Genomic DNA, 25,621 nt, shown 5'->3' with positions numbered 1-25,621 from the left:
ACTGAAGTACAATATCAACTATCGGGTCTTCCATCATGTGGATCTGGTCTGGAAGAGAGACTCTGTGAAATTATAGTTTTAAGACCTTAATTGTTTTTGTTTACAGGTTGTGTTTAATTAGATTGTTTTTCACTGTTAAGTCCCACAGAAAACCTGAGGCAAGCTTGTATTATTCCATCGTAGGAGCGCTGTCAGGCTGCAACCAGAGATTACTGAGTGTATAAAATGTCAAGAAAGAATGAAAAATATCCCTCAGCCAAATTAAACCCAAGTTAATATATTCTAATGTTGTTTACTAACTGTCTTGTTGGGTTTACTGTCACTGATAAAAGTAGCAAATATTCACAATGTAGAAGGTGGAACAAATTTTTCCTTCTAAAAAAACTTAAATTATTACTCAGTTATCAAACAATTAATCTTCCGTCAATTAACTACTTGACTAACCAATTCATTGTTTCAGTTTCGGAGTACTGGCTGGTTTCTTGGTGCCTGGGGAAATAACAAAACTGCCATGTATAGTAGGGATCAACAGGGGCCCCGGTGCCCCCCGGGAGGTTAATCTGGCCATGGTGGATGCTGCAGATTTCTCCACTGACCTCCAGTCACTTGATAATTGCAAACATAAGTCTTCACAATAAATGCACCTCATTAGGAGGGAAAAAAGAAACAAGATTATCACTGCAGTCACTGTGATTCTGTGGGAAATATTTCATTTACACAAAACATAATTACAGAGTTGATGTACTGGTACTTCACTTCTTTCTATTTAGATGTTTTTTAAACTGCATTAGTATGAATTTCAGATGTGGTTTATTGGGATATTAAAGCATTATTGTGGGGTTTTTTCTATTTGGATGTGCTCTGTACAAATTTAAAATTGCATTGGCAAAGAAAGGGGAGAGTATATCTATCCTTTGTGTTTCTAAATTCTGCTTACTCACAGTCTGTCCTGCTGGAGCCGGAGCCGCCTGTTAACTATCAATACTGTTAATAAAGCTGTTAAGAACACTGTTGATCCCACAGGACAGATTCTGTCCCTGTGGTGAGAGGAAACAATATTCATCAGTTTCACACCTTCAACATATTGATTTACATTATAGCCAGAGGTGTTTATATGTGTGTGTGTGTGTGGGGGGGGTAAATTATTCTTGTTCTTATTTATTTGGCCTTATTCATGATCAAAATGGAGTCATGTTACAACTTTTCCACTCGAGACATTTTCACAAAGCGGCTGTGTCCCATTCAGGTTGTTCCAGTTCAGAAGATCTGGTACTGTGCATCGTAGCTCACTGTAATAGTTTATACTGGGGCTCTTCAACAAAATAAGGCCAGTATTAATGTTACTAGTCACACCTGTGTCTCCCCTGCTGGTACGACTCAAAACATCTGCAGTGAAAAAGACCTGAATGTATTATGTTACATAACATAGAAACAGCAGTTACAGAAGGAAAAGGGGGAAGAGAAGGAGGAAAAACACACAAACAATTCTAAGAGATCTTATGAAATGTAAAAATATCATTTATTTAATATATAAGGATTTGTTTTACACAAGAGCTTTTTAAAGTCTGAGAAAATAACCCCTAATGGTGTAACAGTAATATCACAGACCTCGGCTTCAGGACACATTTTAATAAAGCAAGAAAAAAAAACCTTCAGATACTTCTGATAATCTGAACAACTCTGTGGAAGAAAATAGATGTTGTCACCTGTTAAATATAAATCTCTTGGTGTTTGGCTTCAGTGAATCAAAGTCCTGTTTTTCTTTGGAAGCGAGGGAAAGTGTTGGTTGCTGCCACCTTCCTATCAGCACAATGTCTGCACGAGATTTGTCACCAAATTTAAACCATGAACTCATCCTTGAACTGTTTATGTTTTGAGTCACTGGTATATTTTTATTTTTAAATATTTGATCTGCAAAACTATTTCACTGAGTTCATCTTCCATGAGACAGAAACTGTATCTGCTGTCTGCCCCTGGAAAGACAGAGTTCATGTTTACTGCTTCAGCCACTTTGAATAGTTTGCAGAGGAAAATTAAAGTGTTGTAAACTTGATAGAACATGACTCCTTTACTAAACCATTGTTTTGTACATTATTATTGTTTTATTTGTATGTTTTTGTTGTATTGTCCTGTGTGAAACTTGTAATTCCGTCTTTCTTGGCCAGACCTCCCTTAACCATGACTGTTAATAACCACAAGTTTTTAACCAATCTAACTGGACATGTGGAAATGAAAGGACATAGATGAATGCTGTTGTCCGCATTAGGATCTAGTGGTTTAGAAGCTTGACCCCGTGGGGCTAAAGGTGAGGAAGTATATTATTAAATCAGTGGAGTCCCCCTTTAAATTTTGCAATAGAAAAAATGAGTTGGCAGTTGACTTTTCAGTAGTAAACTAAAAGAAAAGGAAGTGATTAATTGGCTGCCCATTCTGTGGTTGAGCAGGCTTTAGTCTATTTATGAATCAGTTCTTCCACGGTGGTTTGAATTTGCAGCTACAGAGCAACAGATTACATATCATCATCACATTCATCTGCATCATTTTATCTCAGATTTATTTCCAGTGAAATCACACAGATTAAGTACAGTGAAGTACAGGTTTGACAGTGTAATCTCAAGTCAGATGCTTCTTCTGGAGTTTTCAAATACATCTCATGGTCCTCCTTGGCAGGTCTAGTTTGTCGTCATGGAGATAGTTCAGTTGGTGATATTATATGATCTAAAAATACGTCTGCTAATGAAGACTGTGAGAAACAGTTGAAAGACCCAAGAGAAAATCCAGTGAATGGGCCGTGAGTTAAGATTATTTTGTTTTCTGGTATTTTCATGGTCAGACATCAGTGTAACTTTCAGGTTTAGATTGTTCAAGCTTTACATTTTCAGTATAATCAATAAGAATGTTAACACATTACTACACAAATAAAAAACAAATCAACAAATATAGAGATTTTTTTTCTCTCCTTTTTTTTCTCCTTGTTAAAGTTTTTCTGCTTGGAATTATTATTGGGTGTATTTAACAATAATATTACCTGGTTGTTATTTCAAGAGAAAAGAAACTCTCAGGGTCCCACTGAGGGGCCCCTGAAGGACCCTGGGCCACAGTTTGAACCGCCTCCTGCAGTCTCCTGTCCTCAGCAGACAGCAGGGGGCGCTGCGCTTGCAGTTTGGTCGCCTGGAGGCTGCTAAGCTCCGTTTCCTGAAACGCATACTTCAGGATTTGGAAGAACACACCCAGTGACATCAGTGAGGTTTGAAGAAGAAGAAAAAAAGTCTCAACTCAAACTGTGCAGAGGAGGAACAGGAGGGCCGAGAGGTCCTGCTCAGTTTTCTGTCGGTTTTGAGTGTTTTTCTTTAGCTCCGGAAAGTTTGGGGAAACAAACCGTCCAGACTGCGCGTAAACTTTTTTTTTTTTTTTTTTACTGAAGCGGAGCGCAGAGAGACGTGAGGATGTCAACTTCAGACGAGACAGACGGGCCCCGGCCGAGATATGGCTGTAAGTTCAGACTTTTTCTGCTCACCTTGAGATGCCAGGCAGGCTGCTTCTCCTCTCACCACACAGGGAGAAGCGGCTCCGGATCAGAGCTCAGTTTCTGGTCATGCAAACGTCCTCAAACTCCAGAAGGGTCTGATTTAATAGTAGAAAGCGCGCACAGTCAGATCGGGTTTTATTTCTGACAGCATGGTTACAGCCTAATTATGACTTCCGCGTTTTTACACTAATGCAGAGAGGAGAGGGAGGGCAGGCCTGCTTTTACAGTTTATACAACTTTCTCCTCTCCGCTGACACGTTAGTGTTCACAGCCCAAGTTATAGTAAACATTTGACTGAACTTAATATTAAAACAAGACATAAATAATTTAATAACGTGAAGTTTATGTCAGAGTTAGACGTACATATGAAACAAGCCAACAACCACCGCCCATGGACTTTTTTTTTAAGTCTCTTTCTGAAATATTTTGAGGCAACGTTTGAAAAAAAAAATGTTTGAGTTAGTCCTTTATCTTTCATCTGCATTGCACAATAAAACTTCACATTTCTTTATCCATCAAATATGGAAAACAAGGAGGAGTTTGCCAGGCAGTCAGATCCTAAAACTTCAGTTTTGAATATGTATCAGTGGTGAAACAAACTCAGGACCTGGAGCCAAACAGAACACTACTGAAGTCTTCACTGCACTCAGTCTCTTTTATTGTTAAAATCAGGATTTACCTGCTCATGATGCTGCCTGTGAGCTCATTCAGGCTAAAATCTCCCACCTGAGATGTGACAGGGGATAAATAAGGGCCTCTTTGTATTGCGTGGCTTCATCCTGTCCCCATCCCCCTCTTCATAGTTTGGAAAAAAAAACCTTCTATGGGGAACTCTGCTCTGCAGGCGGAATCACGGCTCCAATCTGTGTAATCTCATGGGAATCGCCCCTTAACCACCCCTGCATTGTTTTTTGTTTTCAGTGTATGAATAACTGTGCCATTTACAGACAAAGGCATGCCACATCACACAGCCTAACAGGCCTGAGACTCACTAAGCTCATGTGTTAACTGGCTACACAGATGACTAATAAACGAGACTGGCTTCCTTTTGCAAAACACCTCAGTATGTGGAACCTTGGAGAGGCCATGGAGCCGATGGAAACTTTCTCCTGGTTGCATAATAAGAATGTTTACACAGCTATTTGGGAATAAATGGAGCAAAAACTCTTTAATAATGGAGAAATAACACAACATTCTTCAGTGATTCTTTCTGCTGTTTTGATGTGAATTCAACAAGGTCCAGAGTTTTCTTATTACTTTGACTGATTGGATGCCGGTTTTGCTGCTTTGTAAAAAGTTTGTCTTATGTATGTTTTGACCCCCAGCTGTTCTGGATGGCGTGGAGCGGCTCACGGCGGAGGAGATGGACGAGAGGCGGCAGCAGAATATGGCCTATGAGTACCTGTGCCACCTGGAGGAGGCAAAAAGGTAAGAGGCTGGAAGATGGTTCACCTGCAAACCAGTCGAACCTCTGTGGAGTTAGAGGCTGTGGTGATTCAGGACAGCTCTGATTCACGTCACTGAGTGTCTCCCATGTTGGGGGTCAGTTTCTGAAAGTAATGCACAAGATTTGTCACCAAAAATCACTAAGGAGATGCTTCTTTTGTCTGACCAACAGTCCAAAATCCAGACATGCTCATTTTCACTGTCACATAAGACAAAGAAAAGAAGGAAATTCTTGCTGTTAAGAAGCATAGACGATGAATTTTTCGATCAACTTAGTGATTTGTTGACAAGGCGCTTTGACTCAAGCTGTCAGGTAGTTTTCAGTTCAGACTTCAGTTCAGTGTAGAAGACATCAGTTTGATTGTCCAACTCCACTTGGTGATTTTTGAGGTTTTAGTTCCTGTTGACATCATAGATAGGGCTTGGTGTCCAACCTCTCTTTCTCCCTTTATACTAATGAAATGTATCGAAGCTGAAGTACTGAAAGCAGACACTGAACGTCTGGTCAGATTAGTCATCTCTTTACCTGTTCCTTAATCTGGTACTTCCTGATTTAAATCAAAAACCAATTGTTGAAAGAGAAGCACCTCTCCAGGTCACTAGATTGGTACTTGCACCAAACCAGACCTTACTGAGTGGATCAGTCACGACAGGAACAAAACACATTATGTCTAAGTCATTCGAAAATTCAGTGTTTCCTTTAGAGTTTACAGGTAATTTAGTCACAACAGACCACCGACTCCTTACCTCATAAAAGTTATTTCAGTGAGCACCATGCAGAGATGGATACAGATTTTAAATTTAGGAAAACGAAAGTACTAGATGAGCACATTTGTAGTAAATGAAATTTCTCACTATCTTAAAATTATTTGCTCTTTTTGAGACAGTATGATATCAACATCCGGACATGACATATGAAGACATTTGTAACTAGCTGGTTTTTATGCAGCAGGTTATAATTGATTGTTGCTGAGGTCAGATCATAGTGCTGGTAATTAAAGAGCTTCATGAAGTGATTTTAGACCATAGTCCAACGTCCTAGATGCTATCATTTGTTACTGGAATTTATGAAGTAGGTGTATAGGTGTGTGTGTGTGTGTGTGTGTGTGTGTGTGTGTGTGTGTGTGGGTGTGGCTATGGCTGTGTGTGTTGGTTGGTCGGTTGGTTACTTGAGCCTGTTAACAGCCGTGCATGTTTGCTTTTCATGCCTCTGGAGTCGACCCTGCCGCGGGCTCGCTGATTCAAAAGAGGAAGGATTGTGTGAGACAGGAAGTGACTCAGTCCTTGTTGATTTTAGTATCTCCCACTGTTGCCACAGAAACCCGCAGTTGTCATAGCAACAGGTTCCGGTGTGAGTGTGCTGGAGTCCGTGCTGCTGCGAGCGTGTATGCTCTGTTTAAGAAGCTGAGTGGCTGTGCGGCTGTAGTGTGTGTGTGTGTGTGTGTGTGTGTGTGCGTGCTCATTGCCCCACATCCCTCACCTGCTGCGTTACTATCGTCCATCTGTGATGTTCAGGAAATTCCTGGAGTGATTTGTGTTTTGTTTGTGCCCATTTTTTCTCCACCTGACACTTACGCCTCAGTTTGTGGTGCACTTTATTCCACACTGTAATTTTAGAAATCTGGAGACTGTGTCCTTGAACCTTTTTCTCCTGCTGAGTGTGTAAATCAGAAGAGTTCTCGCCAAAATAAGAGCAAAAATATTTTTTTTCCACTCAACAAAAAGCAAGACCTGCAGGACTTACTCTACATGACTCATGGCTGCAGTGCATTCTAGTTCTTCTTTCTTTTCCTGTTGTTGGTGTATAACTATCATTAACTCATCATTTATATTTTACAGAAATAGTCAAAATACACAAACACAGAGAAATACAAGTCACAGTTTTAGTAGTTAGTTTTTAACTATCCTCCTTCTTTCTTTATGTTCATGACTTGGCTTTTCCTTTCATCACCGGTGTCAAGCAGTGCTGCAAAAAGATTAGTTCCTGTCAAGGTGGAAGTGTTGAGGGTTTTCAGTTTTCAGTTTCCTTATTGACCAAACATAGTGTTTTATCCAGCCCAGTGAGACAGGACACAATGACTGGCTTCATCTCTGTCTTGCACAGTATCGTTTGTGTCACAATTTTGGATTTATTTAAGGTGCTGACATTCTGAGGTAAAGAAAAAAGACAGTAGTTGACAAAACAATCTCACCACAAATTCATTTATTTTGTAAATGGAGCTCTGAAGCTTTTGTCCATATGAACTTTGTACACGTTGCAGTTTAGGGCTCCTGGGTTGAGTTTGATTCACAAACTCACTTTGTAATTTGTGTCAATTTGGAATTTGTTCTTGATGAATGAATAAGGTTAATATCATTAAATAGCAGCAATTTAAAACATCTGCAGACTTACAGCAGTAGATCAGAAGCAAATCAAACTGGAGACATCTGTGGGATGGGATGGGAGGACCACTATTACATATCATCTGGCATAAAACTGAAAATAAGTAGGGAAAGAATTTTAGCCACTGATAATTGCACCATTCACCTAAAAAATCACCGTTCATTCTAGGGGCTAACTTGCATACTTACATGTCTGCTTGTTGGAGTTGGCAACTCCTTAGCCGCTGGCCAATGGCTACTGAGAAGAGGAAACACCACATCTTATCTTAATACGCTGCTGCTTGATTGTCATCTTAATTAAATCCTAATGGTGCTCTCAGTCAAACCATGTTTGCGTTTTGTAAGTACACAGATCAGATGGTTTTCTCCTCTTCAAATGAATTTCACGCCGATTAATGTTAACCTCAGTAATGGATTCAGGACTTATTTCCTAAAGTTTATTTTGTCGTGAAAACGCACTTGATTAATCACCAAAGGTTTTGCAAAAATCCACCAGAACAGAAATATTAAGGATTAACACTTGAACAGTGAAGTACTTTACTGCTGCCAGCCTCCTGATTGGCTGCTGAGGTCTTCGGCAGGTGTCTGTTTTTCCTCCCATCAGGCAGATTCAGGTAGACCAAGCACCATGTGGGGAACACCTGAGCCTGCAGGGGAGCACTCGGGGGGAGGAATGCTGGGAGTGTGTGTGTGCTGATGCGGAGTGGTATGATGGGAATGATGGGAATGCCTCTGACAGGTGCACCACAGGGTGTGAGAGCCTACCTGTGGGGATGGCTGCAGGAATGTATTATGGCTCTGTCACTGTTATAACTCTACAACTGTCAGGTGTGTATTTGAGCGTAGAAGGCCTTTTACTTTGATCACCATTCAGCTTGTGCTCCATTGGCTCAGAGATGCAAATTATGTTATCTCTCTTATTTTCATGTTCTGAGGCTCATGCAGCTCGGTCTGCATATTATCATGGCATATTTGAATGCTCAGTGACCCGCTCATCTCTGCTGGCTTTTCAGAAAGGGAGACAAGTTGTTGGTTGCCTGGAAGATTATTTTTACTCTCCATAAACTGTTATATCAAATAACTGAAAACTCATTAGACCTATAAAGAACAAAAACAGTTAAAATTGTCTGACAAAAACTCCTACAGCCCAACATTGCATTTTCATAATTCTCATTTTGTCCAAACAACAACCTGAAAACAAACTTCTCTTCCTGTATCTTTCTTTCTTGCTTTCACTCTCTCGTTCTATCCTTTACTCTCCCTGGGAATGCAGTAGGACATGTTTTCTGCACGATATGTCTGTTTATTGATCCGTGCACGGTGTGGACTGCACATTCCCACTCCATCACGTCAGTGTACAGCAAACCATTTTACAGGTAGTAATAACGTTTGTAGTCAGGATGTCACCACTGCTTCAGTACCTCTTGTCACATGCCGTCCGCATTTATTTCATCCTGGCTTCCTGTCACCCCACGCTCGCTCTGTGCAGTGAGGTAAAGCTCAATTATAAATCACTCACTCAGCAGATGCTGTCAGTGAGTGACATAGTTTATTTATTTATTTATTTATTTATTTTTTTGGGTGTAGCTGAAAGGTTTTGATTCCACAGGAGAACAAGATTCCTCCTAGATTTGACGGCACCGTGACAGCAGAGTGAAAGTGGAAGAGAAGCATTTGATTTGTCACGGGGGGAGGAGAGAGTGTGTAATTAGATAGTAGAAATAAAGCTGAGGTTGATATTGAACTGTCATTTCTGTAAACTGCTGGTCAGATACACAAACTCTGCTATTCATTTTTTTCCTTTTTAGCATTTGATGCATATGAATAGACATCAGACTTATTGAGGAGAGTGAAAAAGTTTTGCTCCATTGGTTTGTTGTTGATGTTGCAGATTCTGTGCAGTGGAGGATCGTAACAGACATTTCAGGTACATTCGCTCTCAGTTTCAAGTGATAATAAGGTTAGAATGGGTGACCTGTGTGAGCGTCTGACCATGTCTGTCTCATGTTGCTGCCTTACTGAACCGTCTGGTTCTACTGACCTCACTGCATTCGTGAAATCTCAGCAGATAATTTGATAATTAACTCGACTGCATCTGTGAAAATAAGAGCCAGGCTGCAAAAAGATGGAAGACAGAGTTTTCCTTACAGCTGTGTACATACTCCTTAAACAAGCAAACATGTTTGCTTTTTTTTTTTTTCTTTTAAAGATCTTTGTCCTCATAACATACAATTAAATCAGGAACTATCTGACTAATGAACTAAAGAAGTAAACAGGAATTAAAGCTGAAATTAGTTATGTATCAAACAAAAGGTTATGTCAGTTTTAATCTCCTACTTTTACTCCTTCTATAGAATGAAAGGAAATAAAATAAAAATAAAAAACACTACACATACCAAAGAACTGATGAAGTGTTTTGGACGAGAGGTGAAACGTCTTCAAGAAACCTAAAAGAAGTCCAGTTGCTTTCAACTCTAGCACTTAAGACTACACACACCAAAATACTGGCACTGACACTGGACTTACTCTGATCCTGTGTTTTATACCTGATGGACTTTGGTATTCAGATATTAAAATATTGTCCTGTGAAACAGATTCTTTGGAACATGTGTACGTATTTATATTCCTCCTCCTCCTCCTCATCCTGCACCATTGACTCTGTAGGAGTTGTTCTTTAGACAGTTCTGAGCAATGTGAGGTACTGCAATAGCTGCTTCAGAGGGACTCACCACAGAGTGTCAGTCTGCTGGATCTACTGTAAATGTGATGACTGATAAACAGTGTGTGTGTGTGTTGCAGAGTATCATCCTCCCTCCATTCCGGTTACCTTAACTCCTCAAACACACTTCATTTACCACATCGCTGCTCATCACCGATGAGCCTCCAGAGTCCCTCTGCAGTATTCATCCTCCCTCTCTCACTGTGGTGAGAAAAAATTACTGAGCAGTGTCTTTTTTTATCTGACAGGGTGGTTCACATTCAGGCCTGTTTACAGCACACACAGATCTGTCGGAGTTAAAATGGTGTCTAATTAGTGTTTTGTGTAAATTATTCAAATGACAGGGTTCCCTCTAACCTTGAAATTATCACGAAAGTGAAGGGATTTGAGAAAAATAGCACACTTTTGTAAATGTATGGTCTTCAAAGTACTTGACCTTTTCAGCCAAATTACACTGTGTGGATTTAGCCCCAATGGTGTTTTAAAATAAAAGATTTTACCAGGATTTTATGATTGAAAAGATCAGGTGGAACTGATGGTCTAATTGTGACCAACCTTCTCCAAAAAAAGACCATTTTGAATCTTTGTGTTTCAACAAACAACCTTGAAAGTCATTGAGTTTGACGTGTTGACGTGTGTAATGGGTTTTGGAACTAAATTAAAGCTCAGTTTCCGTCACAAACAGGCCTCGTTCAAGCAAATCAAATCAGATGGTAAATATTTTCTACACAGAGACAGAGCAGTCTTATCTCAAAGGTAATAGAGGGTCTCAGTTATTTCCTCTTCCTTTATAGCTTTACCTTTACAGTTGAGGAGAATGCTTGTTCGTTTTCTTAGATGAGAGGACTGAAATCACTGATATGTCTGTAAATAAACTGTAAAGACGTGAGAGAGGTATCAGTTTCCTCATTTAACTTTTGACAAGAAAGCAAAATAACTGGATTTCCCAAAATGTTGAAGTGTTGCTTCTTTTTTTTAATTGTGAAGCACATCTACTCTCGAAAAATATTAAATAAATAAACTTACTTCACAACAACAACCACACCCGACACGACTGCTCTAGGGTATTTTTTGTGCCCATTATGCCTAAGCTTATTGAAAATGAGACTTTTTTTTTTTTTTTTACTAAACATAGTCATTACCATTCATTAAATCCATGATGATGATGATGTTTCCATTACTTCCCACACTATAAAAAAGAGCAGGTGGGGTGTTTTTTGCAAGTTGTGACTGTTGGACTAGTGACCTTTTAGATCTGAAGTCTTTACATGATCTTCTACACAGTCATTCTTATTTGGGTGCTACACTCCCCCCCCCCCCCACCCCCCCCCCACCCCCCCACCCCCATCAATACCTGGAAACCTTTGGTTTTTTTTTTTCTTCTTCTTCTTTTTTTTCACTTTACAGTGTTGGCTTCCTTCCGACCTCTGACCCAGTCATTCTGTCATGTTCTAACTGTGGTATCTTTGTGGGGACCTGTGTGCCAGTTTTTGAGACAGTTTTTTACACCTGTACATGAAGACAGATGAAGCCCGCACAGGCAAACACATGGCTTTCTGTATGTGTTGAAAAATATTGCAGAACTACTAATACCAGAGCAGTTTGATTAACAGCTTAAAAGGGAAGTAAACAAGGAGGTTATACTCTGGAGGCTTGTGCAAAAAAACTGCGGTGCTTGCTGGGGGTTCTGCATGTTTGAAATCAGTGATGTGATAAAAACTGGTCAAAGCTGCATTTTAATTCAATTTTGCTGACTCTGACCTTATTTGAGTCACAGTAAAAAAGAACATTGCTGTTTACATTGCAGTTTTTATCAGAATAGCACAGCACGGGTAAACACAGCAAGTGTTGCCGTAGCGACGGCAGAGTTTACCTGTGACTGGCCAGGTTTCCGCTGCACTGTCTCTGACTGACTGACAGACAACATGCTGGTGTTTTATTGACTCTGTCCTTCATGTTTTTTTTTCCTTCTTGTTCTGATGAAACAGACGATCCATTCTGCTGAGGTCACAGTAACACTGTATGTGTATGTGTTTGTTTGTGTAACAGCCAGATATGCCGCCTCTGACAAGTATACACTTGTGTCGAGTGAAAGTCGGCAAATGGCGAATTACATGAAGAATCCACTTTTTAAAAAGGTTTCGACCTTTTGTGTCAAAGTAAGTCGCACTTAAGAATGATCAGAATTTACCCTGAGAAGAGATTGTTGTTGTTGGGACAAATGACACAAATAGCAAAGTGGTGTGGTTATTAGGTTACATCACTGACAGGTGACAGTAATGTAGCATGTTACTCCTGTTTTGTTTATTATCTCAGGGTAGAACTCTTCCTCTGATTCGATTTCAGTTCTTGGGGCTGGAGTTGCTTCTGCAAAGTAGTGAGCAATAGGGTTTAAAACTGGGCATTGAGATCCCAGCATTCACTGGGAATTCTGTCCAACTCTGCTCCCTTTTCCTGGGAAAAATGCCTGCAGCAACCCATCATTTTAACGACTATTGTGTGTTTGCATATCAGAGACTATCATACACCCTCATTAACGCTAATCACGCTGCTGTCACAGCTAAATACTGTAGTGGGGCTGACATGTTATTATTATAGTAATAAAACTGGACCAACTTTTCTCATTTTTGCCAGTTTTCATGCTAAAATTGCAGCTGTGTGGAAGAATACTTTATTTAGAATAGGTGTGACACAAGTGGAGAGAAAAATCTATAAACAGAAACTATGCAGATGGGTCAGATTGTTTCATGTGTGAGTGCGAAATGACATTTAAAAGGTGGAGCATTGAGTGCAGAAATTAGCCCTGAGAGCTTAACGCCGCTGACAATGATCCTGTGCCTCTAGTCAATGACTTTTTCTTCTCTCCTTGCCACTAAATGCAACAGTAACCTCAGATTAGCTGTGTGATCAGATAACTAGATATTAATCATTGTTTTCAGAGAAAGCTCTGCAGGAAAAACCTGTATTTAAAGTCGGGTAGTTTGCTACTTTTTTGGTGAATTTCATTTTGATCTTATTTTTTGTGCATCTCAAGAAAATTTCTGCTTTGCTTGTTTTGAGTCATAGTCATCTCCGTAAATGAATCATGAATGTCACTGATGAAACGTAGATGTGTTGAAATGACCTCATCGTTTTTCTTTGCACCGTGGTGTGCTGATGCACAGATCTGATTGGCTTGTTCAGATAATGCTATTTCATTTCATTTGAATCTGGTGAAACAAAGACGAGCCTCAGTTTCAAACTTTAAATCACTTAAATAAAAAATAGGCCCAGAGGCAAGACAAATCAAGATCATCTTTAAACTGAGCTACAGATAGACACAGAAAAACTCCTAGGGTGCAGAGTTTCTTGTCATCATTTATTAAATTGTGACATGATAACCACAGTTTCTCCATATCACTATTTGCGTCACTATGTTTTTAAAACATGGGGGGGCATGCTGGATTGTGCAACATCTTCATCTTATCTTATTCTTCCCTCTAAAGAGGCTGTTTGTATAGAAAGACGAGATAATCCGTCACTGTAAACAGAATAATAATCTCTGTTTTATCTTTAATCCATTGTGCACAGTTGAGTGTTGTCATACATCAGAACTGTACTAGATTACAGTCCTGCTTCTTGTCTGTCCTCTGATGCGCACAAAAATAAAATGATATCCCCAAATAATACCTGTCACTTTACAAACTTTACCATCACTTACATGTCTTTTTTTGGGCACAGTTTTTAGCTGGGCAGCAGAATTTCATACAAAATTGGTACATTTTAAAATAGGATCATTCACTTTTTGTGTTGCAAAATGACACGGGAGACTGGGATCTGGGAGTAATCTCATTATAACATGGATGATTACTAACACAGCAGACATAGCAGTTTTTAATGGTGTAAAACAGCCCCATTGATGCCACATCAGTCTAAAGCTTCTCCTCCCTCTCACCCTTCACTGCAGGACCAGCCCAGTTCCCCCTCAGAGCTCTGGCCATTTGCCTGTAATTTCCTGTTTTTTAACAGTTTCCAAACACTCTTGTGCAGCGCTGCTGCTGCAATGAGCATTATGTAATGTCAGGCCTCGATATTGTGTTGCTGTGAGGAGAACAATGGCACAAGAGTGATGTGTTCAACACTTTTCATGGTGATACGATCTGTCCTCAGGTGACTGATCCTCATGGGAGACCAACTGGCTTCCTGTAAAACTTCCTTTTATTCTATTTTATGTAGAGATGAAACAATTAGTCAGTAACTGATTAGCTGACAGACAGGAAAAAAGAAAATTCCCTGGTTCCAGCTGCTGAAAACATCACCTTCACAATTTTTTATATTTTCTGGCATTTCACAGACTAAACAATGAATCAAACGGTAATGAAATTAAAATTATTGTTAGATGCCACCCTAATTTTATTTATTTAAAAGCTGAAGAATAATGAGTAGACAGAGGAGGTGGTAATTATCATGACTTAATAGAAAAAGAAAAGAGAACCACCCACCGAAGCTCAGACTGCCTCTTCGGAAAATGTCTGAGAGAGAATTGCGACGAACTTTATTGACACCATACAGGGAAATTCAAGCATGTGCAGCCATTAAAAAGGGTGCTGAATATAAGAGATTGAAGAGGGAAGTACGTAGCATCTACAACCAACCACACTGACAGGGAACAACACAGCCACAAACACTGAGAAGTTACCAGAAAAAGCAGAATCTTGTGGGCCGCCTCTTTAAATCAACATTATGTTGCTGTGAATGTGCCTCTGAAATCCAAGTCTACACTGTTGAATGTATAAATGTTACCTGCTGGTTGTTTTCGGGGATGAGTCACTCAGCCTGGCAGTGAGACTGAGGGAATGAAAGGGAGAGGGATCAGTGCTCCATAAAGGCCCTGCAGGAACCGTCCTGGTCCCACCCCTCCTCCACCACCTCTCACCTGGTTTGTGAAACCTGAGACAAGAAGTTACTCTTCCAGTTTGGATCTGCCGTCACAGCCCAGGAAAAGGTCTCTGAATCGTACGTGGTGATGGAAAATGTCAGTGGAAGAGAGCTGAGCTGAGACAACAGTTTCATTTGGCTGATCAGCAGGCCTACCTGCCTCTTAAGACTATCTCGGGTTTGGGTTTGAGTTATTACAGCTTTGTATATCAGCCCTCAGCTTTTATGTACAGTCAGATCAGACGACCTCAGCTGCAGAGTGAGGACAGTAATGGCTGTGATGGTGCCAGTCAGACGGGTTAAATGTCCTTAGAAGGAGACGTGTAGCACCACAGTCGGTCAAAGGTTACAATCCATTGATGGTGCTGTGCTGTTATAAAAAACAGGCTTTCAGACATGTATTTACATTTTTTGATAATTAAAATATTTTTTCCTCCTGCTTCGTAAATAATAATGTGTATAATTTCAGGTAAATGACTGAATTCTCTCATTCCTGTATGATTGATGCAGCTTTTCATGTCTTGCACTGACTTACCTCTGCATCATATTCACTCAGGGCACTTGTCATACAGAGCAGGTCTAAACTGTACTCTTCATATTATAATATTTACAAATCGAGACCCAACAGTTCCCACCATGAGCAAGTACTAGGCGACAGTGGCAAAAAACTTCCTTTTAAGAAGCAGAAGCCTCGAGCAGAACCAGACTCAGGGTTGGCGGCCATCTGCCTTGACCAGTGAAGTTAAGAAAGGGAGAGAGTTTATTGTCCATTTTTAAGTCTAGTTTATCCTCAATAACTTCAACTGCCTAAAATCCAAAGAAATCATATAAAACATATAAAACTGCCAAAAGCAGCAAATGAATGTTGGCAGTTTTAGTTGATAGATGGCTTAAACCAGTGGCCTTTTTCCCTGTGTTAATGGTTCCTGTGAACCCATTAAATTTACTATTACATACAACCCGGTGTCACAGTTTATACATGGGTTGTGGGTTGTGACACCTCAATGATAGAGTGATTTTGGTTTCATTTATTTACTTATTTTTAATTTTATTGGTAATTTTATTTTTGATTACAGTGTGAAAATAGTCCAATAATTCAAATAATAATTAATTCATTCAATAATAATTCATTATTAATCCAATAATAATTCACAAAACAGTGGCCCCAGGTTGGAATCATTAATTTAAACTATTAATCAATTGAATTATTTTGTAACGGCTAACAGCTTTCTAACAGTTCAAAAGCTTCTGAATATAAAGATGTTTTCATGTGCAAAGGCTAAATGAGGCAGATAGAAGGTCAATATGGAGCTGATGTGAGTTAATATTGTAGTTTTTCCTCATGAACCTTCACTAATCATACATGAAGCACATGACCCCAGTGTGATTTCCTTTCATTTTCACAGCAGTATACACCCTGGGCTGTGTTGAAAAATGATTGGTTGATTATTTCCCCCACTTTAACACACTAAACATGCTTTTCTCAGAGAGACGTGACGGGTACAGTGTGAGTCCAGCTGCTATCAGGCTTTGTGAGTGCGAGTGGTGAGAGGGGACGAGGTCAGTTGGTGCACAGATTCCAGTGTTGCAGCAAAGCATGTAATGGACAACTTGGCTCTCACTCGTCTTTTTTGTGTTCCCTCCTGTCATTTTTACCCTTGTTTTCTTCCACTCCTCCCTTTTGTACTTTTGTTCTTGCGCGACAACACTGTATTCATGAACTGCTGGTGTGGTGATTTCCTGCTGGATTGTAAGAAAAAGCTACACCGTAGACTCCTATAATTTCAGAGTGTCTCTCGCTGGTTGAAGACACAAGCTTTTCTTAAACCTCAGACTTTAATTAGACACCAGTTCAGCATCACAATGGAGGAGGCAGATAGTTAGAAAGTAACAGAAAACAGGACACAGAGAGGGCCTCTGTGCCTTTGACATTGTGTTGCTGCCAGATAAGGCTCACCACAAATAATTTGCCTTTCCAGCACACAGAACTTCCTTCTCTTTCCTTTTCAGACACGCATGGATGCACAAATGCACAAATGTATAATAGAAGTGACAATACAGAACAGGACGTTGTTGAAAACTACTGTCACTGTGTGTGCTGCTGTTGCCCTAACATGACCTTTTCCCACTTTTCATCACACTTCAGTCCCTGTATTGTCTAAAATTAGCATAATGTTTACCTGTTGCATGTGTTTCTGGTCTGACTTGCTTTATTGAGTAGGTTTACGTGTACACTGGGGGTTTTCCCTGGCTTAACATAAGCCTTTGCTTAAGTGGTGGGTGGGGTTCATGCTTTTTCTACATTGGTTTAATGTTTAAGACATGAGACTCTTCACCTGACAGTTCACCTTGTAAAACTGATCTCCAAATGTAGATTAGACCAATTTCTAACTTTGACTAAACAATTATTTTCATTATCTATGAATCTATTGGTAATTTCTGTTGTTTAATTGATAAATTGGTCGCTTTACAAAAGAGAGAAGTAGAAAAGTCATTACAACCTCTGAGTTGCCCGAGGTGACTTCTTTAAATTACTTGTTTTGTCTGACAAACAACCCAGGTAATACTCAGCTCTACTGAGAAGGTGGCTTTAATACAACATTTCATATAGCTTCATGTTGTTGAGTTTACCTTTAAAATTACACCACTGTCATGTCATTGTTTGTGAAGCAATGTCTATTGTCTTTTTTAATTCCGTGGTGTCTCTGGCAGTACCCTGCCTCTCGCCCAATGTCAGGATTGACTCCAGCCCACCTGCGACCCTTAAAGAGTGTAGATAATGAGTGGATGGATGAATTGGTGTCTCTGGCAGACATTAAATTCAGAGCCCAGAATAAAATCAAACAGGGTGTTGATGAATGACGAAGCAAGGCCATCCAGCAAGTCTGGATACAAGCTAAGGCCACTTATGCTCTTAATGCGACTAAAATCCTGGCTTAACAATTTCCATATTCAAGGCATTGCTTTCCATTAATTCTGTTTCAACAACTGCTGTTATTTCAGAGACTATGTATTTAGCTAAATTGAACTTCTGTTATTTGAATAATGGTTAATCACCACATTCAGTTGGATTCAGATTCTGGATGATCAGTTAGCGGTACACTAGAAACAATATTGCCATTGTCTCTTTAGCCCTGACCTAACTTTTCTAAACAATGAGTCATGAAAACCTATTAGGCCACTCCCTGAGAGGGACAAGAGAACAGTACCTCTCAGCATTGCAATAACAGTGCCTGTGGTCTGTTAGTGTAAGCCGTATATTATCTCGCTGTTATTAAACATTAACTGCAGCGGAAGCACTGTGACTGCGACTCAGAATGAAACCTGGGAAAGGGGAAGTTTGTAACTGAAAATCCAAAGTTTCCTCAACTCCATGGGCTAAATATTATTAACAGACCCCCTGCAGTCAAAAAATGTCCCCCACCAGCCCTGTAAAAAGCCGTGCTGCAGGAGAACAGCAGCCGAGGTGTTGTATATGTAGGAGAACAGAGGATGCAGGAGTCGGTGTGTCTTCCTGAAGAGACAGTGGTCAGTAGCAGACCTCTTCCTATGAGATAGACCTCTGAACTCAGCAATGACTTCAGCTTCCTGCCAGCACCCGGGGACGGGATGAGATAATGATTCCTGTTGTTTCCATGTTTTGCCTGTGCTGTAGAACTGTTTGATTTCTTTGATTAAAAAAAACAAACAAAAAACGTCCACGCCTCACGATCCACACTATATCAGCATAATAGGTTTAATTGGAAAACAGCTTGGGAATGCTCACACATTTGTCAAAGATTGATATCCCCTTTTGCACCATAGTCATTCCAGTTAAGTGGAAATTGAAATACAAATGTATCATTTTAGGTATTTGTAGAAGTCTCTAGCTAGCTTTAAGGATTTGACTCTCTTGTTTTAGCTCTGTTGTTGACAGTCCAGATTGTTTTTTTTAATCTCTGTTGTAACTCCATCTTTGGTGAAATAAATGTCATCAAGTTAGTTTTTGGTTTAAATTTTGATTAAATATCCCAGAGGATGCTCTTGCAACTTCACATCTCTCCTCTGTCTTGTTATTTATCTAGAGTAATTCTGGAGATGCCAGACAATGTTTTCATATTTGTGGCTATTTTCTAATTGTAGACATGCCTGTGTAGTGTCATAATCGCACCTTGACATTTCTTTTGGCTGCTGTCCGACGTTGCTGGAATCCAGTTGTTGATGGTCTGAAATCCCATTCATAGCTGCTGTCCTCACTGGTTAAGTGGAGGGTGTGTCTGTGTTTGTGCTCGCCTGGAAAGGGTGTGTAGCCCTGATAAAAGAGCCATTAGCCAGCAGTCTTTATGGAGCCTTTCACTGCTCCAGTTGTCGAGTGAAAGCAGGGGCTTGTTCCTGGCTGGCAGGCCCAGGCCCTGCGCCATGGGTCGGTCACTTCGGCCTCAATAGCAGGCCTGTCTGGAGACCCCATGTCACGACTTCCTGGGAGGGAAGTTGTTTCAGCTGGTGGTGTGTTAGCCTGCTCAGTGTGTTTTCATGAATTTGTATGAGTCACTAAATGTCTTAACAAGAATTTAAAAGTTAGGAAAATCCCTGATAATCAGGTTCTATTTCAGGATTAGGATGTGGATTTGGTGTTAAGTTTAGTTTGTATGTGATTGAATGCAGCGAAGGTCCTCACATCTCTAGTAAAACAAATGCGTGTGTATATAAGGGGGTCTGTCTGTAGGAGGAAAGGAATCTTTTAATCTCTCTCAGGATGAAGTTAACCTTGTTGTTACTTGACAAAGTCCTTGGTTACAGAAGAATGGGAGTGTTTTCTTAACAGATGAAAAGAGAGACTGTTTGCTTCTTTCAAAAGGCCATGTCTGACCTCACACTGTGAAATTCCTCACAGCCAATGATAAAGTCAAGGCTTTCATAATCAGAGCTGATATTTGAAGGCTTTAATAAAGCAGGGCAGACACCACAGTTTTTTAGTCGATTCAGGCGTGGATCATCAGGCTCACATTAAGACATTTCTGATCTTTACTCAGTAACTCAGTAATAAAATCCAATAAGAAAAGGCTCTCATGTGACATAAATAAAATGTCACATAAAGACATTACTTGCCCCCCCCCCACTCATTATAGCACTCTAAGTCGCTTGCAGAGGAAAACTCTACTTTTGCTGTGACCCCTGACCCAGTTGTGTTGTTTGTTGAATGCAATTAGATATAACTGGGCCTTGATATCATCCCACACACCTCAAAATTCTTACTTCGCAGTGCATCTGTATTGAATTCTGAAGGCAAAAACAAACTGATACTTGTCATGATAAATGTCACGTTAGCATCCAGAGAAAAAATCTGACCTCTTTCAGAGTCAGGACTCCTCTGAGTCAGGTTCACTGAAAAATAAAGTTACAGCTTCTCTTCTGAGATGAACTCCAAACAGATCGATATCTAACAGTTTTACTTCTAGAGACAAAACTGGACTGGCTTCGTCCATAGTTACTGGGCAGGGATTATATAAGGTGGTGGAATCCAGTCCACCAGGCCTGTCCCAGTGTGAGAGCTCAGCATGTCTACTCTATGGCCCAGGGCTGACATGGTCACACAGCAGGAATGTGACTCCACAATATGACCCAAAAGAAATGAAATGTCACACCTGAGGAAGGCTGAGAACTTTGTGTTCAGGAGGAGAGGTTTCCAGTGGCCAGGTTGGGAGCTGCAGATTTTTATTGGTACAGAATTATACATTTTTGTGTTATATGGATAAACACATAGAAAACAGCACAGCACTTAAATGCATTCCATACTTGTGATAAAGTTCTCTGTGTGAACCATATCCACGAGTTTTACCCTTTTTAATGTGAGGTTGAACACCTGCTTAATCTCAAACCTGATAAGTAATGATCCTCCCTGGGGGCTCCATATTTACTAGAACTGCAGGTGAATCAGTGAGTCAGTCAACAGGAATTCAAGCTGTCCTAATCTTGAAGTTTGTTTTTGCAGCTTAGAGCTTCATAATCATGAAGAATCGCTTGCTTCAACTTGAATCCTTAAGGTTTGACTTGCACGATTTACGTCATTATCTCTCTCGTCACAGAAAACAAGGGTATGTTCATAGCCACCAGAGTCAGGCTGGCGATTGGGCTCAGCTCTACACTGTCAGACTTGGTTAACTTAAATTAGTCTAAGCTGCAGCTGCATGCTCATGTTAACATTTAGCATACTAGCATTAATCTTCTATGTCTGACACTGACAGCACTTTGGTCATTCGTTTTAGAGCTATCCTGCCACAAACAGAAGTCTTGGACAAGTAGGAATTTTGTTGGTTGGTTAAATTGGAGACACCACAGTTTTGATGACATTTCATGACATGATGAGTCTTGTTACTATCAAAGCCATGAATGCACCAATCACTGGTCAAGAAAAGCGATTCATCTTCTTAAACAGGATCCTGTTAAGTACACCTCAACACCTTTGCCCTTTTCTCTATAACTGAAATTATACTGGTTAAAACAATACTTTCAATTTCAGTTTCATGCAGCTGAGGCCTTGCTGCTGTAACATTTGTAGAACTTATTTGACTATATGCTATATTTGTGTGCGTGAGTCTTTGTGGTAATATTTGAATGTTTTCTTGAAATCTTGCATCAGTAACAACATTAAGTTGTGTATTTAGGTATGAATGCATATGTATTCTTAGTGTTTGCTGTGTTATGTAATGCATGTCTGCTCTGTTCTCCGTACAGATGGATGGAGGCCTGTCTTGACGAGGAGCTGCCTCCCACCACAGAGCTAGAGGAGGGGCTGAGGAACGGTGTCTATCTGGCCAAACTGGGCAACTTCTTCGCCCCGCACACTGTCTCCCTCAAGAAGATCTATGACCGTGAGCAGACACGTTACAAGGTGAAAATGTGTATTATGTATTTATTCATCAGAGAACACCAAAATAATTGTTCATCATAATTTAATCATCTGTCACTAAAGCCAGGCACTGAATTAGAGGTTTGGTTCTACTTTACACTTACATGCATTTCTTGCTCAAGGAATATGCTTTGAAAAAAAATGGCTAAGGAGATTAAATAGGAAAAACTGTAAATTACATCAATAACATCACCTGCTTGGTATCAAGTGTGTCACCGATGACCCGACATTTGTGCTTTGGGAACCATGTATGAGTACACCAGTATTTGTTGGAAGTCTTTCTAGCACAACAACGGGAGGTTTTCTGAAACTGAGACAGAAACAGTTGAGATAAAATATAACATAACAAATACACTAATAATCACTAATTTCAGAACCACACAATATATGATAAGGCAAAAATGATTACGATAGAGCATGTGGGTGCTGAGATCTTTAAAGGGATAGTTCGCCTTAAATTGAATCCACATGCCCCCTTGTAGTACTATTTCAGCCGTCTTCTTGACTGGGTTTGTAAACAGAGCCATCGTTTTTATAGCTTTTACAAAAGCAGGAAGTGTCAGTCAAATGTTCTAAAGTGTACATACAACATACCAAAGTGTTTTGAAGCCAAAATGTGGCTTAGCTCTGGAACCAGAGTCACAAAACACTTCTCTGTCTTTTATGAAGCTTTAAAAGATTTCTCTCTTTTTTTTTTTAAAGAATTAACTTTTTGATTTCTTTCATTGTGGTCTGAAATGTAACTGAGAGATTTGTGGTTTTATAAACCTCCACAGGCTTTACTGACACGATATTCTTTAAAGTCCAGTGTTTTGCAGTCATAATGTATTTCCCTATTTTGTCTAATAAACTGGCTAAGGCTTTTTGAGTGAATATGGCCTCATTTTACAGTTCCTGTTGACTGAATCTGAGTCTTTAAGGTGGGAGTAAACAACATGTTTGTTGCTGTGTCCTGACATTTGGTTTTTCTCTTACAGGCGACAGGTCTCCATTTCAGACACACAGACAATGTCATCCAGTGGCTCAATGCCATGGCAGAGAAAGGACTGCCAAAGGTGAGCGTGGCTAGCATTTAATTTGTGTCTTGCACACACACACACACACACACACACACACACACACACACCACTGTCACTGCCGTGCGAATGTACCCATAGTTGAAATTAGGGTCAGACCAGTGGTTTTATTAAATATCAGGTATTTGTTTCTCCATAAAGAGTCTGTAAAACACATCATGATAGTACTGTTACTTCCTGACAAATATTTTTCCTTGAGTTTTTTGCATGATTTTGGTCATTGATGGAAAATCATAAACAGTTTCATACTGCACAGCATCAAAATCTGCTTGCAGAAACTTCTGCTCGAGATAAAGTTACAGTAAATTGTTGTCACATGTTAACAGAGCTGTGATCGGGGATTGTTTTAAGACACTTCCTCTGTAGTGCAATCAAAAAAACTCCAATATATGAAATGTAAGTAGGCTTCTTAAATTAAATTACTGCATTTTTGAGGTATGCTGTTGAAAAGGCAAACCTGAAAAATGCATAAACACTAGATGTGGACTTACATTATTATCCATTTTAAAAAGTATATATTTTAAAGAAAGGAAAGTACATTTGTTAACTGTGTGTGTTTTAAAAGACTCCTTTAAAAGACTACTCCCTCTAAAAGAAGTAAACAGTGGCCTATCATAGTACAAGTGCTTTTCTGAGAATTTTCCACCCAGTCCACTCTGGGGAAATTGAATACTTGTCACTATATTGGCATTAAACAAAACTGAGTATCAGCCCAGAATATCACCAATTGGCAGCTTCAGCAGAAAGTATCAGTAGCTGCTTTCAAATGTTCCATTTCAGTTGTGTCACAAAGACAATACCAGGGCGTGTGAATGCACATTTACATTGAGTAATCCCCCGTTTGAGCTAACATGCTGAATCACTCCCGTACACATGCAGCAACACGTTGGCATGCTCTTATGGACCTGTTGGAAGTCCTGCTCTGAGTGACTCTTTTTCCCTGCCTGTGTTTCAGATCTTCTACCCAGAAACCACAGACATTTATGACAGAAAGAACATGCCACGCTGCATCTACTGTATACACGCACTCAGGTACTCTCTCTGTTTGTGTGTGTCTCTCTCTCTTTGTCTGTATCTGATTATACAATCAGGCCTCAGGCCCTGTGGCTTGACTTTTTACTAGTGAAGTGCTGAAGATAATTGCAGTTAGTCCTCTGCTTAGATTCTTCCTCTACTGATTTGTTTAACCATTAAGCACAGATTTTGTAGGGGACAAACAAACAGATAATGTGTTTTAAATCACACAAATTCCTCATTCATAAGATTATAAGGACTCAAACAACTCAGGCGTGTGCACATGGAGGTCTGAGCATGTTTCATGTTTCAGTCTGTGACATTTTTATGAGGTGAACAGTGCAGTTTTTCAGCAGAAAGGCATTCAACAGTACAAGGTATGGAGCAGTGTGTTTTAATAGAGCATTCCACCTCAGGTAAAATGGATGCAGGGGCTGTGGGAGTCAAGAAGCCAAGCAGCAGAGCAGAGACATGGTGTTAGTGTTTGTGTTCCCGTTCTCCAGCCCAGACATAAATCAGTAACTCCCAGATGCCACAGTGCTGCCACAGAAGCATGCTCATCAACTGTTTTAATTAAAATTACCGCTGCAAACAATATACATGCTTCATTCGGCTGCTATGATGCAAGAATTTGATAAGTCTCATCTCAAAGAAACAGATTCTACTGCACAACTGCAGCAAGTAGTTTATCTTGGGTAGCTGTGCAGCAGCATCAGCACAGACCACTTCATATGACAGTGAATTACAGCAAAACATTTTTTACATAACTTATGGGTCATGACTTGATGCACTGTTTCATTCTGTTGAAACTGGCCTTTTTAGACTGCAGCTCTATTCCTCCTCCCTTTTCTGCTCGTCCTCCTCAACCCTCTTCCTCCTTTTCTCTTTTTCTTTTTTCCTCTATTTCTTCTTCACTTTGAAATGAACTTTGCTACCTGTAACGTTATTAGATATAAATTATATAATGTTATTTTTGAATTTGACAGTTCTTTTTCTCTTTGAAAAGAAGCACAGTTTTATTGGTTTACCTCAACTATGTACCAGTAGGAGAACAAGAAAATTACGACAAATAATTCCACTGCGTGTTTGAATTATCCTCCCTCTGCCTCTCTGTAATCTGCAGCTTCACAACAACAAAGTGGCAGGAGGTGCAGTATGGTACAGAGCTGAAACATCTGTTTCCTTGCTCTAAAATGACATGGTTGCATTCTGATATTTGTTTGGTCTGACCTTTCAACCTTTGAACCCTGTTATTCCCCTAAATCAGTCATTAGGTTCTACTGAAGTTGTAGTAGTCATGACAATATGTTAAATTGTCCAGTTTATTTCATTATTTTTTGTGTACTTGTTTCTGTATTGTTCCTATTGTCTCTGTATTCTGTTATCTTTCTTCATGTATTGTTTCTTGGTTCTGTTTTACAGCTTGTACCTATTCAAGTTGGGCCTGGCCCCTCAGATCCAGGATCTGTATGGAAAAGTAGATTTCACTGGTAAGAGTGTGAGCTTGAACATGAGTCTGTGCATCTGTTTTCCTCATTCTGCGCTTATTAACTTAATTATGTCATCTCACGTCCAGAACATTACAAATGTCACCATGTTGGCAAAGTGAAAGTGAAGTTTAAAAATGTGTTGAATGTGTCCGCACCCTG

At 39.9% G+C, this 25,621-nt stretch overlaps 1 protein-coding gene across 1 annotated transcript in view; it reads left to right on the top strand.

The window, feature by feature from the left end:
• The first annotated feature begins 3,227 nt into the window (after window positions 1-3,227).
• Window positions 3,228-25,621, top strand: part of iqgap1 (IQ motif containing GTPase activating protein 1) — a 41,385-nt gene continuing 18,991 nt past the window's right edge. The window contains 6 exon segments of the mRNA XM_018692785.2: window positions 3,228-3,492; window positions 4,855-4,957; window positions 21,708-21,864; window positions 22,860-22,937; window positions 23,914-23,990; window positions 25,395-25,462. Of these exon segments, the coding sequence (XP_018548301.1) occupies window positions 3,447-3,492; window positions 4,855-4,957; window positions 21,708-21,864; window positions 22,860-22,937; window positions 23,914-23,990; window positions 25,395-25,462 (529 nt within the window). The 5' untranslated portion in view covers window positions 3,228-3,446.

The sequence above is a fragment of the Lates calcarifer genome, linkage group LG2 (genome assembly GCF_001640805.2).
Source record: "Lates calcarifer isolate ASB-BC8 linkage group LG2, TLL_Latcal_v3, whole genome shotgun sequence".
Classification (NCBI taxonomy): Eukaryota; Metazoa; Chordata; class Actinopteri; family Centropomidae; genus Lates; species Lates calcarifer.
The sequence above is the reverse complement of the archived record's forward strand: the minus strand, read 5'-3'. Positions and strand labels throughout refer to the sequence as shown.